Source organism: Equus przewalskii, chromosome 2 (genome assembly GCF_037783145.1).
Source record: "Equus przewalskii isolate Varuska chromosome 2, EquPr2, whole genome shotgun sequence".
In the NCBI taxonomy this organism is placed as follows: Eukaryota; Metazoa; Chordata; class Mammalia; order Perissodactyla; family Equidae; genus Equus; species Equus przewalskii.
The window spans coordinates 35,192,789-35,209,897 of record NC_091832.1 but is presented as its reverse complement, the minus strand read 5'-3'; the positions used below and the strand labels follow the sequence as shown (position 1 = coordinate 35,209,897).

Sequence of the window (17,109 nt, the reverse complement as noted above, 5' to 3'; positions counted from 1 at the left end):
ACGATCTCACCCCTTAGCACCCACTCATCATTTGGGTACACATTCTTCTGGGGTTATTTTTCTACACAGCCGTATAATTTTTTTTTTAAGTCGAATCACGCTGTTTTGGAAGTCTCCTTCTCCCACACGATATTTCATGAACATTTTGCCAAGTTATTAAAAATGTGAGAGGTAGTATAGTTCAGTGAAGAACTCAGACCCTGGAGCCAGACCATCTGAGTTCACGTTGGCGTCTGCCGCTTACTAGGTAAGGGACCAAGGACAAGTTACCCCCCCCCAGGGCTTCATTTTCTCCACCAATACCGTGGGGACGATAATATTAGTACTTACCTTAAACAGCTGATGTAAGGATTAAATGAGCGGTGTATGTAAAGCACTTAGGATGGTTGCTAGCATGGAGAGAAAGAAACACTACACAATGTTCTCTCTTATTGTGTGTCCTGGTGCTGGTTCCAGAGTACTCCATTATACGGATGCTTCATAATATATTTGTCAATGTCCTATGGTTAAAGGCTTTTTCCCAGTTTTCCCTATTATAAGAAAAACTTCAATGAGCATACTTATATCTTTGCAGATGTGCCTGATAAATTCGTAGAAGTACAAAGTGATTTCTCAAGAATGGTTCTAAACATTTCTAGAACTTTTGAGACACACTTTCCAGATTGCCCTTCGGAAAGCTGGTAACCATTTACTCCACCATGAACAGAACACGGGAGCCCCAGCTGCCAGAGCCCTCAGCAACCCTCAATGGTACCATTTCCCCTCTCACAACTGCCACTTTGGTGGGCGAGCCTGTATCTCACTGTTTTCATTTGTTTTTCTTAGGTATCTGGTAAGATTAACAATTTTTCATCTTCTTCCAGCCTTCACACACTTCTTTAATAAGTTGGCTGCCCATGTTCTTTGCCCCGAGGTTGTTCATCATCCTTATTGATTTGCAAGAGCTTTTTATATAGCAAAGACATTATTAACACTTTGCAGCAGAGATGTTGGAAGTATTTTCTCCAGGTTGTCATTTACTTCTCAGTTTTGTTTTTTGTGGACTCTCCCCCTTGTGCGTTACTTTGTTCCCCTCCGATCCCTTTGGTGACCAGCCAGGGCAGCCATGGCTTCTTCCCCCATCAGCATCTTCCCTGCCCACTTCCATGAGCCTGGGGCCCTTTTAAGTTTGTAGCCTGGGGCAGCCCCTTTGATTTACTGCCCCCTACATAATGAAAAACCCCAGATTGGAAAGTGGTCTATCAGGTCTTTCCAGAAGTCCTCGATGACCCCAAATCTGCGGGGCTCCTACCCCTGCTGGCTGCACAGGTCACAGGTCATCACGCCCCAATGACCCCCAAGAAGGGATAACTCAAGCCCCCTGGTGATAACAGTTGATGCCAGCCAACTGGTTTGGCTGCTTGCTTTTCTAAATTTCCCTGATAATTTTTGGTGGAATGTAGGTCACAGCCCAGGACTGCAAGAGGAAAAATAATATTCAATTGAGAATAAGCATTAAAAGCTGCCCCTTACTGAGCCCTCTTAAGTGCGAGCTGCTCTACACACGTTATCTCTCCAGCAATCCCCCACAAGCTGTGTTACTGTGCTCATTTCTTCAATGAGGAAACGAAAGTTCAGAGAGGTTAAGTAACTTGCCCCAGGAAACCCAGCTCTTCAGGACTGAAACCAAGATTAAAATGGAGCTCATCAGTTTACAAGGCCTGTGTCCTATTGCACAACCCCTCTCACTGGAACCATCTGGGTTTAACCCACTGCCTTGCCACCACCTGCTCTCCGACACCAAGAAACCTCTTTACTGCCCTAATCCTCAGTTCTCTTTCATCTGGGGGGAAGAGCCTGCCTCTATAGCACACAATTTTGAGGCGAGAATCAAGGTTTTAAAATATGGACATGAAAACTCTACAAACTGTAAAAATGTTCAACACTGGTACAGATAGCACCTGCTTAGGTGAATGCACGGGAAATAACCAGTTATTCACTTACAACCTACAATTTGTATCCACTTGTATCAGTCACACAAGCCAGATACCCACATGTACAGGAGGGATCTCCAACGCCCTCCCCACCTTCGCAGTCACACTCATTCCTGCGTTCCGCAAATATTCGCTGTTTTCCAGGTCTTGGGGAGACAGGCAGACGGTGTCTGTGACCTCAGGGAGCTCACACGTGCACACATGCTCACACACATGCACACACACACACACATTCTCGTCTGCATTTCAGTTTTCGTTTCGAGCATCTTTCTCTCCCATGACTTGGAACCCCCGACACGCCCAGGTCTCAGAGACACGGAATCTCTGAGTTCACTTGAAACCAGATCCCCATACCTTCTCCCCGGCTCCAGCGAGCCCAGCCTTCCTGGCACACGCATGTTTATCTGAGTCCCCACACCTGGAGATGCAGGATGACAAGTGTGGCCCTTTCAGAACGTGGCAGCCAGGGCCACCTCGGCCTCCAGCCAGCGGAGCATTCTGCAGAAGCAAACACGAGGCCATTCAAGATCCAGCTGTATCTGCCCGCAGGTTAGATTCTTTGTTGCATTTAAACCGACACTACCTGCGTCTACAGTGATAAAGCTCACAAACCTTATGCGGGGCAAGAAAAGCAAGTTTCAGAATGATGCCCACACTATACCATTCTGCCAACTGGAAACCGACAGATTTTACTGTAAATAGGTAGTAAGTTATAAATGCATGTCTATGAGTTCCCTGTGTCTGCCATAACGAATTATTATAAACACGGCGTCTTAAAACAACAGAAACTTATTCCCTCACAGTTCTGGAGGCCGGAAGTCCTGAATCACACCATCGCTGGGCCAAAATCAAGGGGTCACAGGGTGTGCTCTCTTCGGAGTCTCCAGGGGACAATCCCTTCCTCCAGCTTCTGGAGGCTGCCAGCATTCCTTGGCTTATGGCCGCATCACTCCAACCTCTTCCTCCGCGGACACAGCACCTTCTCCTCTGTCTGTGTCAAATCTCCCTTTTCTCCTCTCTTATGATGATGCTTGTGACGGCATTTTGAGCCCACCCAGATGATCCAGGATAACCTAATAATCTCATGATCCTAAACTTAGGCCCGTCTGCAAAGGTCCTTTTACATTTGAAGGAAACATTTCTAGGTTCCAGGGACTAGGACCTGCTATCTTTGGGGATCATTATTCAGCCTCCTACAGCATCTCTAGAAACAATACACGCCAAATTCATGATTATGGTTTCTCCTGGGAGAAAAGTAAGGAATGATGCAGAGAAGGGGAGCATGAGGGTGTCAACTGTGTCTGTAAGTGCCCATTCTATTCTATGTCTGTGTGAAATAGATCATTTTTTTTTTAATTTTAAACCCTGCCACCTCCTAGCTGTGTGACCCTGCACAATTTATCCCACATTTCTGGACTGTTGTCTCCTCATCTGTAATAGGAAGATACTGGCATCTGCCTTGTGGACGTGTATGAGCATCAACAATATAATGGGCGTAAAGTGCCCAGCAAGTGTCTGGCTCTGTAAGTTCGGAGTCACCATTATTATTACTGTTGTTGTGGTTGTTGCTTTCCTGAACGTGAGGAGCATTTTCTCCAGCACACCCACGCACGCACGCACACACACACACACGCAACGCTTCCTGAGCAAGAGAAATAAGTTTTTCTGCTCCAAGCCCTGGTTTCTGAAAGTCAGCACCAGTAGGGGGGTGGGGCGGACAGGCGAGCTGAGAACGACAATGGTAGAGGGGGGGCAGCCCCTTTGCGAAGGCACTTTTTGATCTGCTCTAACTGCCGCTATAGAGAATTAGATGGAATTCATTTCTGTGATGAAGGAATTAATGGTTATGGAGAGAATCGGGTTCAGGTGGAAGACTTGAATCCAAAAAAGGGAATAAAGCCTTGAAATTCAAATGAAAAATTATTATATAAGCATAAAGGAAACCTATTTTACACCTGTAAGACTAAATGTATAAATATGAACCAACTGCTCCCTCTGGGAAATGGGGATTGTGCTTTTAATTCACCTAGACAAATGTGTAGTGCACCCTTACTGCCACCTAGACATTTCAATGAAGACCTGGCACCTGCCGGGGGCTCCCCAGTACCCCCGGTCTGGCCACCTCCTCCCTTGGGCGAGGCACTTCCCAGCCAGGCAAAGGCCCTTCTGGCTTCCCCAGAACCTCTAGGAGGGAGGTGGGCTCCCAAAGCTGCAGACTCCTGGGACAAGGTCATCTCAAAGGCTCCCTGCCAGCTCTAGCATTCTCTGGTCCCACAGTCCCCCACTCCCACCCCCGTGGACTTCCGTGGCTGGACATAAAATCCTGCAGTCAATAGAATGTTTCAGCTTCCTTCATTCATTCAATAGCACCTTCTGAGCACCTGCCATGTGCCAGGCTCCATGCTCAGGGCTGGGGATCATCTGCCTTACAAAAGGAGAAACTGAGGCAACAAGCGAAGAAACGGAAGCAAGAAAGAGGGCAGGCTTTGGAGTCAAGGAGGCCTCAATTAAAATCCCTTCTCTACCACCTGATACCCTTTGACCTTGGACCAGTCTCAGTTTGACCTTGGACCTCCCTGAGTCTCAGTTTCCCCCTCTGTAACACAGAGATGCTGATATCCATCACACAGCGTGGCTTTGAGGTTAAACAGGCTGGCCATTAAATGCCTGGCACAGGGCAGGCATTCAAAATGCTCGTTGTTAATGTGGGCCCCTAAAGTCAAAGAGTAATATGGTCATTCCACTTAGCTCTTTGTCGAGCATCACGTGTGTGCTTCCAGACACTGAGCTCAGCCCCAGGACTGCAGAGAATGCCAAGAGGACCCTGTGGCCGACTACAGAGGAAGCAGGAAGCGAGGGAGGCGGCACGGATGGAGCGCCGACTGCAGACCAGACTGCAGGACAGGCGTCTTCACCCAGCTCATCACTGCCACTTGAGACAGTACAAGTCGGCCATGTTTGGAGTTCCATCAGAGCAGCCTTCACCACACATACACGTGCCATAGGTGGCACATCAAAGGTTCAATATCACAGCAAATCGCTGGCCTCCCAAGCTTCAAGCCCTAGTCTCCCATCCTGCTTGGGCTAGAATCACTGGTTCATTCATTCGTCCATCCAATGAATATTTATTTATTGAGCATCTACTGCAGAACTTAGGCATCAGCAGTGAATACAGAGAACAAATGCCCCTGCACCCAGGAGAGGGAAGACCCCTCCCGACTGAGTGGGCCCTGATAGAGGAGGGGGGTTACCAAGGACAGGAGGACATGCAACCCCGTTGCATCAGCTTCCCCTTAGCAACAAGCCAGACTGAAGTAGGGATCAGGCAGCGTTTGATCTTTTCGTCCTCATTCCCGTCCTGCCCTGCCCCCTAAAAAGCCTGGAGGCCTGCAAGGAAAGTTAGTCTGGGCTTGTGGGCTTGCCTGGAACTGGTGCACAGCCGTGCGCTCTGGGCCAGCCGGCGCTGGGCGCCGCCACCCAGTTTTGATTTGTATAATGAAAATGCTTTGCCGGTTCCATAGATGCTGGGCTCTGATAAGGTAATTGTCCAAGGGCACAGTCTACAACCCATTAACACTGGACTCGGTGCAAATTGAACTTGGAGAAGTGATCTAAAGGGGCCAGAGGAGGCAGCCCAGCGCCATCCAACACTTGGTCTTTTGTTCAGGCGGCTGGGAGCTTGGGAGGAGCCTCCCTCCCCAGGCTCTGCAGCGGTTCCAGGAAACCGAAATTCCTGTTGCACACCCACCTCCACCTCCTCATACCTGCATTTGTGCACATGCACGCCTGTGTACACACATGCACACACGTACACGTGCAGGCACACTCACGTGCTCTCATATACTCTTACACAGGTACGCGCGTACTCTCAGCCTCATCCATTCTTACATACACACTCTGATACACAGGCACCTCCATCCCACTCCACGCCCTCTAGAGGACAGACTGGAGGGGCATTCTCCTGCTCCTGGGCAGGGCCTTTCCCCCCACCAGAAATGGAAAGGAAAGAGGGATTCCCAGGCAGAGGGAAGGTTTTTACAGATATTGGGGAACCCATTGGCCTTGACTGCATTTCTGAAAGCCAGTGGGAAAGCAGTCAGAGAAAGAAGTCCGGAGAAGAGAGAGGAGGGAGGGGAGGAGGGAGAGGAGGAGGAGGAAGAGAAGGGCCAGGAAGAAGGGAAAGAAGCGGCTCACTGAGACCCTATTTAGCTGTGGGCCTGGAGGAATCCTCATTATTATTATTGTCATTATCTACCTTAAGAACTAGAATCCAACACACATTATTTTACTTTTCTGGGGAAAATTAAAATGTCAAGCAAGAAACCATCCCAGTTTCACTCTCCTTTCTGGTTTGGGCCGATATTTTAAGGTCGCTCTCAGAGGAGTGTTACTCTTCAACAGAAAAAATAATAATAAAAGGTTGGAGCAGTGGGAAAAGGGTTCTTTTTCAAGGATGTCTCTTCAAACGCGGCACTGAGGAATTTGGACATCCGGAACCTGGCTGAGCCTCCAGAGGGTTCTTTGTTCGTGGATATTCCGATTCCCTCCCCACCCGCACGCCCACCCCCTCCTCTCTCATTATCAAACATTTGAAGACTGAATCATGCCATTGGCCGATGTCTTTGGCCCAAGCCTCGGAAAATGCAAAAGGCCCCAGCCAAAAGCAAAACCTCTGGTTTTCAAGGTGGATTTATCACCCTTTAAAGGAAGATTTATTGGGTAATCGCTTTTAAAAAGTGCTCATCGCACAGGGATCTGAAATAAAAAGTGTGTCCTCTCCCTTGGGCTGGGGGAAGGGACCCCTGGCCACTCAAGGGCAGGGAAGGTGGAGCCCCAGTAAGTCAGCTTCCCACTTCCCACCCATTCACAGTCTGGCCAACGGTCCCAGCTGAAGTCTCCATCCTGGGGCCTACATCTGTCATTCCCATTTTTATTGGGTTTGGAGGGTTCAATTTGGGAACTTGAGAGGAAGAATTCCTATGAGCATTGTTGTTGCCTTTATAAAAGAAGTGGGAGGAGATCTCAGACCAGACAGGGAGAGGTGGAGGCAGGGGACCCTCGTCCAAGCCACAGAGCGTCAGGACAGGAGTGATTCCCGGGAGAGGGGGGCTTGGAGGTGCTCCTTCAGAGACAGCCCAGGAGATGCAGAGCAGAGGAGGGGCCCTTCTTTGCTCAGCCCCATCTGGACCAAAGGGCCCTCCCAGGGATTCGAGTCTGAGCTACAGCCCAGAGAGCAATGGAGGCCCGTGCATACCTCAGGAAACCATGGAGATGGGGGGAGGCGGTGGACTGGACAAGATGGTCAGAGTAAGAGAGGGACACCGCTGGGAGAAGTCAGAAAGGCAAGGAGGAAAGGAGAGAGAGAGGGACAAAAAGAGAGACGGAGACCATGAGACACACTGCGCAGCGACAGAGAGAGAGACAGAAAAAGTGTGTGAGAGAAAGAGAGACAGACAGAGACAGAGAGAGATTAGGGTGAGCAGCTGAAGGGGAAACTACGGGCCAAGTCCAGCCCCCCACACAATGCAGCCCAGAGCTCCTCAGGGCCACCGAGGTCTCAGGAGTCGATCAGTGTCTGTACGGGGAGTAAACTGGGCCAAGGAGGTTAGCGAGGGGAACTGGGAGGAGGAGGGAAGAGGCCCCCCCACCCCCAGCTGCAGCCGCCCCAGTTCCCAGGTGAACCCCCCTTTCCGCTGCTGGATGTGAAATCGCCATTTCACCCCGCCACACTTCTTAATTGTTGCAAAAATCATTTGTGAAATTGGTCTCCAACAGGCGAGAACGGCCACGCTCATTCCGACAGACACCCCCCCTCCTCCCCCTCCGCCTTCCCGGCGGGAGCCCACGGAATCCCCGAGCTGCGAAAACGCAGGGCTGGCGCCGCCAGCGCGGGCTTCAGGGGAGCCTGCTCCCGGGCCTCCCTTGCGACTGGACCCGCCGACCCGCCGCTCTGAGTCTCCTGCCAGGGAGAGCGGGGGAACATGCCAAGGGTTAGATGGCCACCGACTGGGCGGTGGGCCCTGAACCGAGGGGTCCGGCTGTGCGCGCGCTCGCCCCACTCAGCTCCGGGGACGCGCCGGCGCCTTCCAGGGTCTGCGCCCGAGCGCGCGCCCGCCGTCCGAGGTCTTTGCTCGCTGGAGAGATGACCAAGTCACACCCTGACCCCTTCTTGACTGGTGCTTAGAGCTATGCAAAGGCAACATGGGAGGGACCCCAAAACATAGAGACAGATACAGACCCTCTCTTAGAAACCCACACTTACTCAGACAGGCCCACAAGCCTACACACACACACACACACCTTCACCTGGACACACACAGACGGGACATCAACTCACAGACATACTGGCCCTTCCACCCAGAAATACAGAGGAGGTGCCTTAAATCTTTCTAAGGTGGGAGGGAAATTAGCGGTGAGTGAATGAATGTGCAATATATATAATAAATGTGCGTGCATCATACACATGTACACGTACGTCTATGTGTATACCCGGGTCATCTAGGTCTCTATCTCTATCTGTAAAGTATCTAGCCACCTCTGGAGGTCAAGGCAGGCCAGGCTCTCCAGCAAGATGAGATGTAAGGGGACTCAAGTCTAACTCTTCCCCAGACACACACTGTGGCTTAAAACTTCACCTCCCAACCTCTCTTGGGGGCAGCAGATACAGTGGGGCGGCACGAGCACTGAGAAAAGGGGCCCAGAACGCTTGTAAGGCCCCTGTAAATCAGGCAGCCTGGCCCCCTGGTGGCCCCCTTTCCAATTCTAAAGCTACTTGTCCTCCTCAATCCTGGAGAGACCGGAGGGTGTGGGTGTAACAGCTTTTCAGTAGGCCCCCATTCCCAGAGGGCAGCCCCCCAAGAGCCAGAGGAGCCCCCTCTGCTGACAGAGAGGGGAGGACTGAGTCAGTCACATGCTGAGAGGGGCAAAGGTCACAGGTGAGGAAAAGGGGAGGGGAGGGGGCACAGTGGGGCCAGCGTGAGGAGAGCCCCCCAGGCCAAGAGGAGGCTGACCCCAGCACCGGGAGAGGGCGGGCAGGGGGCGGGCTGGGGGCCAGTTAGAGGGCTGGGTTTATTTTATTGTATTTTGCCTCCAGCGCTAGGCCGGAGACACTCTTTCCCCGGGGAGACAAAAGGCCGGCAGCCATGGCGTCCTGCCCCGCTGGGAGGGCGGTGCGCCCCCAGGATTCGGTGTCCTGAGGCGGGAGCCCAGAGAGCACAGAATTTCTGGACCTCTGACCACCCACCCCCCACAGCCCTGACCGTTTAATTGGGGCACACCCCCCTCCCACAATCCACCAGCGGAGGAGTTCGGAATTGATGAGCTCAGGGTGGTACCAAGTCCTGACCGGCTCCCTCTCTTCTACAACCCATCCCTCTGGACCCCAGATGCTGGGCACCCACTTTCTGTTCAGCCTCAGGGCCCCAACTACCTGCTGGAAAGGGGTTCTGGGTTGTGGGCTGAGGGCCTGAAGAGGGGGACGGGGTTTAAACTCGGTTGGAGATGGGCGGGGGTCGAGAGCCAGGAGGGGCGGGAGAGATGCATCTCTAACTCTCCGCAGACCCCGTTTTCTAAGCGCCAGACCCGCCCGGTCACTCTGGGCTTCGCAGAGCTGCGGGAGGCCAGGCATCCACCGGCCCCCGGGGCTCAGACCCTATTCCGCAGAGAAAATCACAAACTCCCTTGAAGTCACCTTAGGCCGTTTCTCCGTGGGGCCCACTCGCCACCGTTTCAGAACGTGTGAGCGAGATGAGAGAGAAGACAGCGGACTCTGACCCTGGGAGGCCGGAGGAAAGGAGAGCCCCGGAGGAGCCAGCGACCCAGGACGGGCATTCCCGTGCAGCCGGGACGCCGAGAGGGGCCGTGGGCCACCGGGGGCTGGCGACGCCGCAGATCGGGCCCATTCGTCAAAGGAAGACACTTGGACAAAGTTGGTCCCCTCCTCTCCTCCCCCTCCCCCAACCCCTCGGCCTCTGCTTCCTCTGTTTTAACGGGCAGTTCAAATTCTCCCCCAAAAAACGAGGTCGAGCCGAGGATTAGAAGAGAGAAAAAAAAATATTCGTTGGCGATTTCTTTTCGTTATTGGTCCTCAGCTCCCTTCCGCTCTGGCCCCCTTCCCTCCTCATGAATAAAAGAAAAGTCCGCACCTATCAGATCTGTTCGCTGCCTCCTCCTCCTCCTCCTCCTCTCCGTGCTCCTGTGGAGCACTTTTGGACAACTTACCCAGCGGATCACTGGTCCCCTCGCTTTCCCTCTTCTCTTCCCGGCCCTGTCACCCCCTGTCGCCTCCCCTCGATCCCCGAAACCCAAAAGGCCCCTTCTGCCCTCCCCAAGTCTGCTGGGGGGCGGGGGTGTGGAAGCCTGTGTGTCAGGGCGTAGCGAGTGTGCTGTGGAGAAAGAAGGCGCGGGGAGGAGAGCGCAGACCAGCGGGAGGGAGGGGGACGAGAGCGAGGGCATAAATATATAAATAAATACGAAAAAGAAATCCACGCGGCAGCCTCTCGGCTCAGAAACTTTGGCCCGGAGCGCGAGAGCTAGCGCGTCGCTCGCCAGTCCGAGGCGGGGGGCCCTGACTCTGGCCGCGTCCCCCGAGCCCGGCTCCGCGGCCCGGCCTCGTCTCCCGGCTCTGCCCGCAGCATCCGCCCGCACAACTTCTGGCGGATCGGAGAGGGCAGAGGCGGACTTGGGGTTGGTGTGTTTGTTTGTTTGAACTTCCTTGTCGCCACCTTCCCTCCTCCCCCAACCTCCGCCCCCATCTCGCCCCCCTCCCCAGCTTCTGGACGCGTTTGACTGCAGCCGGGGGTGGGGGGCTGGGGCAGGGAGTGTGTGTGGAGGGGAGGGGGGAAGAGGGTTCAGAAAAAAAAAAGAAGAAGAAGAAGAAGGAAAGAAAGAGATCGCAGCAGGGGTAAAGGGAGCGGACGGGAAGCGATTTTGGCCGACTCTGGATCCGTCCCCGGCGTGCGCAGGCATGGCGGCCCTTCCCGGCACCGTTCCGAGGATGATGCGGCCGGCGCCCGGCCAGAACTACCCGCGCACCGGATTCCCTCTGGAAGGTAAGAGCGCCGGGCCGCCTCGCCTCCACCCCTGGGGAGCTCGAGCTCCTCGGAGAGGCGGCGATCTCCGGGGGGTGCTGGCGGCGCCAGCGGCAGCAGGGGGTCCGGTTCTCTTCTGGGTCCAAGTCCGGGCGCCGGATCCAGGAAGTCTCCGGGACCGACACTTGTCCGTTTCTGCGTGGGTTTCACTGACCCGCGGCCTCGGCTTCCCAGGTCGCCGGCTCCGGCCTGCACCCGCGGGGCTGACCTCCGTGCGGGGGGGATCCGGCTCGTAGTGAAATTCAGCTCTTTCCACTATTTTCAGCTACTTTTCTCCTGACCCCTTCTCCGCTCCCTGCGTCCGCCGGCTTCGGGCTTTCTACTCCTGTTTTGAATTGTTCCTTCCACTCCCAGGAGGGTTATCTAATCCCTTTTATTTCGAAATACCAACAATGTGTGATATTTTATATGTCTAAACTCGGAAGGCTCTCCGCTTCTTCCAAAGCAACGCTCAGCAGCTCCTGCTCTGGGATCTGGAAACAGACTCATTTGAAAGAATACACAGTAACGAATTTTTCCCGCAAACTTTTCTCTCGGGCTTCCGAACTCTGGAAATCTCCCGGGCGAGAACCTCAGGACGGCGGGAGGGCGCCGCAATGCCCGGACAAGGGGAAAATATTGATTTTGTGATGTGTCCTCCCCAAATATCCAGCCCCGGCGTGAGCGGGGAGGATGGGCGGTGAACGGTCCCGGCTCCAGACAGGGCTGGGAGCGCACACCGCGGAGATCTTTCCTGCGTTTTTGTTTTGATTTATTTTTAAACTAATGGAAGGCCTTCAACCTGTCAACTGAGGGATCATTGGGCTTCTGGCGGTAGGGAGCCCAGGCTGTCACGGAGAAGTGGTTAGAGAGAGGCGCCACTTTTATTTTCTTAATTACTCTTCTTGTAATTGTTTGAGCTCTTGTGCGTGAGGAAGGGGAGAGAAGGCAAGGCAGGGATGGAGGGGGGGCGGCTTGCGGTCTGGGGAGCGGGGGCCCCTCCGGCAGCGAGACGGCGCGGGTCCCTGAATTGGACAGAGGCGCGGAGAGTGGCTCCGTGATCAAGTGCGCGCGAGCAGCCACGCAGGCGGGAGAGCGCCCGAGCTCGGGGATTTGCTGAGCTCTCTGCTGTAGCGAATGCAAGTAAAACAGGCGGCCGAAGACGCGCGGCGGATTAGAACAATATTTGCCCAACATGACGCAGAATACTGAGGAGAGCCGAGCGCTGGTCGCTAAAGAGGCTCTTGAATATAAAGTTGGGCGCTCGAGAGCTCTCGAGCGCTAATGGCATATCCCGCCACGGAGACTGAGTGACTCTGACTTGGCGACGCACGATTTCTGATTAAATCCGAGGGTGACTTCAGGCACCCACTTTTACAGGCAGAGGTGGGGGGACCGCGAGAGCGAGGGAGGAGGCGGTAGGAACGGCTCTGCCGCCGGAGCCCCTTCTCGCCTCCTCCTTTCCAATTATGCCGGCAGCTCCCTCCGCTCGGGCGCTGTGAAATCGTTCTAATCTGCCAGATCTCCGCAGCCGCCGAGTCCCCAAATTGGGGGGATCGAGGCCGGATTAGTGCACCGGGTGTCCCCCACCCTTCTGTGAGGAAATGGTGTAGACTTTGCATTAAGGCTCCAAGGCGTTCTGTCCTCCCCCGCACACACCAGCGGTGCCTGTCTTCCTGGTTCCCAAAGTCACCCGCAGCCGGGGACTCTGGCCCACTGTGTACCAGCCACCCTGACCCTGCACGGACACTTCATGGATTTTTGAGGCCAAACGGGTATTTGATTTAGGAGCTTGCCGACAATGCAGCGTGTCCCCAAATTGTCCCAAAACGAAATTAGAACTTTGAGAGGGGTTGGAAGCAAGGGGGTCCCTCAAGGGACAGCCACGTGCCCCCAGAGGCAGCGGCCAACAGCATTATGTCGCCGGTCCCTCGACTGTTCAATTATGGGCAGGACAGTTCCACTGCCGAGGCCAGGGATGTAAATACTCTTAATAAACCAGCTCCTTCTGGCCCCCAATGAAGGGGATCAGTCTTGACCACTTAGAGCATGGAGCTGACCCGATGGGCCTCATCTCACCTGTTATTGGCCTCTCTAAGAGGCAGAGGGTCCGGCAGCCCAAGCCACATCCTGGGGGACAGAGAGCCATCGGTCCCAGAGTCTCCAGGCTCCACCAGCCTTGTGGCTCTGCCCTTTCACCTCTGTCTCTCTCCCTCTTCATCTCAGACACATTCATATCTCCCAGGTGTGTCCTCATCCCCCCTAGTATGGCAGGACCGGGGGACACAGCATCTGGGGGGACTCTCGCAGCCAATAGTGACCCCTGTCTCCATCTCTGAGGGACCCTCCCTCGGCTTCATGACAGTTTTTTCCTGACCTCTGAACTGCCACCGTTCCAAATGTAGGGAACTTGGAGATCCACTGTCGGGGTCTTGGGGCTCAAACAACATCAGAGTCAAGGGGTGCACCCAGCATCTCATCCTCACCCTGTGCCCCTCTCTTTCCTCATCTCCCCTCCTTCTCCAGTGTCTACCCCACTTGGCCAAGGCCGGGTCAATCAGCTTGGCGGGGTCTTCATCAACGGGCGACCCCTGCCTAACCACATCCGCCACAAGATAGTGGAGATGGCCCACCACGGTATTCGGCCCTGTGTCATCTCCCGCCAGCTGCGTGTGTCTCATGGCTGCGTCTCCAAGATTCTCTGTCGCTATCAGGAGACGGGGTCCATCCGGCCTGGGGCCATCGGCGGCAGCAAGCCCAGAGTGAGTGTCTTTGCCGCAGAGCGGGCAGTCAGTCTTCCTATGGTTGGGGGATCCTGCTGAAGGCCGGCTCACTACCCCGCCCGTGTCCCCCAGTAGCACCGGGGGTCTGTATGTTTCCAATGGAAAGAACAGTGGGAGAGTGTCCCCACCTCAGGTCCGCCCCCCCCCCCGTTACCTGAATTTCTCAGGGATGGGGATAACTGAGGTCCAGATTGCCCAAGACTTTGAGGCCAGTGAGTCATTCCTGGGCTGTCCCTATATCTCTTCTGAGCCCCTATCACCAGCCCAGATCAGGGAACATCTTCCCTCAGTCCTGCCTGAAATAGTGTGGGGCGTCCTGGAGGTCCAAATTAAGCTTCTATTTTATTACGTACCACTACCCTATTCTCCCCAACCCCAGCTGCCTTCCTGGGAGCCAGGAACAGGTTTCTGGAAAGGATAAAGCCAATCTCAGAAGGAGAGCATGGTGACCAGAGCCACCAGCTTGGCCAGGGGCTCTTGGGAGGTTGATATTAAAAGTCTCTCCCTCCCCCACCCCATCTTTCCACTCCTACTCTCCCACCTCCACCTCTGAAGCAGGTGGCGACTCCCGATGTGGAGAAAAAGATCGAGGAGTACAAGAGGGAAAACCCGGGCATGTTCAGCTGGGAGATCCGAGACCGGCTGCTGAAGGACGGGCACTGCGACCGGAGCACCGTGCCCTCAGGTGAGAAGGCAGCTGAGCCAGCGGAGCCTGCCGGGGTCTGGCCAGGGCTGCGGCTGTGTGGGGCTGGAGGTGGAGAGGAGGGGAGGTGATGGATGCCAGGCAACTTGAGAAAAGTTGGGAGGAAAAGGGAGTGCAGAGAGTGAGAGCACAGGTAGGAATCAAAACCGAAAGGAAGATGGAAAGAGGGAAAGAGGACAGGAAAGAGAGGAAGTTAGGAAAGAAGGAAAGGGGGGAGAAGGAAGGAAGGAAAGAAGGGAGGGAGGAAGGAAGGAGCAAAAAGTTATCCTTAAGGTTGGGTGACAAGAGAAGCTCCCTCGGAGCTTTCTCAGAGAAGCGACCTAGAGAGATGGGTCTGTCTTAGGAAGGGTGATCTCCGTGGGCTCTCTGGACCCCCTTGTCCAAGCCATCATTTCTATTCCGTTGCTGCCATCAGCCCCCAGTGGGTCCCAAACGTGGAGGCCCTGAACCGTGCTGCCTGTGACAGGGAAAGTGGCCTGCGGTGTGTGTGTGCACACGTGTGCAAGGGCGTTCAGGCATGCAGGGCTGGGCAGCACACCTAGGGGGTGGGGATGGCCTCCCCAGGGGATGGAGGGCCTCCAGGGAGGGCCTGGGGAAGTGAGTATGTGAGCATCTAGGGTATGTGATAATGTAAGGCACAAGTGTGTGCAAGGATGTGTATAGGAGTGCACCAGGTGGTGCCTCTGCCATAGTCTCTCCACCATCTGAGAGCCTCAGGTGGGAACTTCCCCATGTGGGCGACTGCACTTGTGCCCCAGAGTAGGTGTAAATCTTAAATGGGGGGCTGGGATGGGGGCAAAGGGTGTGAATCCCCTTGCCAGTGTGTGTGTGTGTGTGTGTGTGTGTGTGTGTGTGTGTGTGTGAGGCGGGCTTCCTGACTTTCTCCCGGGGCCCAGGCCGGCCGCGCTCCCGGTTCCAACAACTTATACTCGCTCTTTTGCCTTTGAATTTCTGAGGTTTAGTGAGTTCGATTAGCCGCGTGCTCAGAATCAAGTTCGGGAAGAAAGAGGAGGAGGACGAAGCGGACAAGAAGGAGGACGACGGCGAGAAGAAAGCCAAGCACAGCATCGACGGCATCCTGGGCGACAAAGGTAGGGAACCGCCCTGGGGCCTGCGACGCCCGCCTTTCCGCGCGCTGAGTTGCGGGCCAGAGGTTCGCTTCCGCCACCTCTGACTGGCGGACAGAACTGTAGGAGGAGAACTCGCAGCCCGCGGGGGCAGCCGGGGCCTCTCAGGGTTCGCGGAGAGCGCCCTCTCGGTGCCCCCCGGGCCGGGCGGGGCGCGGGGCCGGGGCGCAGATGGGCTTTGCGTCCCGGGAGAGGTTAGCGCCCGGTGCGCCACTGACTGCGCCACCCCTGCGCGCAGACGGAGCCGAGTTTTGGCTGCTAGTCCGGGTGTCGATCTATTATTTATAGGAAACTTGGGCAAGGGGGCGGGGGGCGAGGAAGGAGGAGCCGGCCTGCGGCTCCCTAAATGAATTTGTTAACCAGCCCCGCACACGCTCTCTAAACGGTCCCTTGAAACCCCTCCTGACAGTTGACTGACCGCTGCAATCAATAAAAATTAGCGAGTGCCGCGTGGGCCGCCGCCTAAGTCTCAGCCCCGCGTTGGCGGGGCCAGAACCGAGGCAGCACCGAGGGGACCAGATGCGCGCAGTGCCCAGCTGCTTTCCTCCGTCGTGGCGGGGAGGCGAGGCCAGGGCCCCAGATCCCAGCGTCGGAGATTGCAATCCGGGAGAGAGATGGGGGCTCCGCACGCCCTCTCTCCACTGTCCGCGCGGCTGCCGCGTGGGCTGACGTCTGAGCCCAGAGTCTCGCTTTTTCTCGAGAGGTGCTGGGGAAGGCGTTCATCTTTCAAGCGCCTGCACGCCGGGAAAAAGGGGCTGTGCTTTCGTTTATTGACGGGCGAAGTTTTGAGAGAAGGGAAAGTCTTTCCGCATTACCCCCTCCTCTCTGCAGCTCTCTTTGAGACTTGAGGAGTGTGCGTTAAGTGGGGACGTGGGGAGAAAAAGAAGCGGGGGACCCAGAGTCACAGAGATGATGCGGAGAAGCAGGGAGTCCCCAGCACCCACGCGGGGAGGCGGCAGGCAGACAGGAAAGACAGTGGCCATATGAACCTGCAGCCCGGTGGCTTAGAAAAAGTGGGAGAATGCCCCGACCCTGGAAACTTGTAAAGAGCACGTTTTGTTGGTTTCCTTCCAGAGGTTTCCCCAAGCCCCTCTCTCCCTGCCTGCCGCGAACTCCTTAGCCCAGGTCTCTCCAGCTTTCAGTAGTCTCTCCCAACCTTGAAGATGAACTTCACAGACAAAGCCCGCTTCCCAAGACAGCCAGGCTCCGCCCCCACAGGCCCGGTCCGAGGGGAAGGATGGGGGGGGTGGGGGTGGCAGGGGCAGCCGTGAGAGCAGCCTGGAGCTGCGGAGGGGGTGGGCTATTGACATTCAGGGCCCCAAGTGGAGACCAGTCCTGCCAGGGACAAAAGGACGAGGGAAGAAAGAGAGCGGAGCTGTGCCTGGCACCCTGCTGTGCCGGGCCTGCCGAGGGGCCTGGGGTCTGAAGTGGAGCCGCCCGGCGCTGCCAAGTAGC

General features: G+C 55.3%; 1 protein-coding gene across 2 annotated transcripts in view; it reads left to right on the top strand.

Annotated features, from left to right (window-relative positions):
• The first annotated feature begins 10,478 nt into the window (after positions 1–10,478).
• PAX7 (paired box 7) overlaps positions 10,479–17,109 on the top strand; it is a 100,005-nt gene continuing 93,374 nt past the window's right edge. The window contains exons 1-4 of one of the 2 annotated variants that reach the window (XM_070600892.1): positions 10,479–11,023; positions 13,568–13,803; positions 14,380–14,509; positions 15,490–15,618. In XM_070600892.1, coding sequence (XP_070456993.1) covers positions 10,939–11,023; positions 13,568–13,803; positions 14,380–14,509; positions 15,490–15,618 — 580 coding nt within the window. In that variant the 5' untranslated portion in view covers positions 10,479–10,938. The remainder of the gene's footprint in view (positions 11,024–13,567; positions 13,804–14,379; positions 14,510–15,489; positions 15,619–17,109) is intronic. The other variant, XM_070600898.1, reaches the window with a different exon arrangement.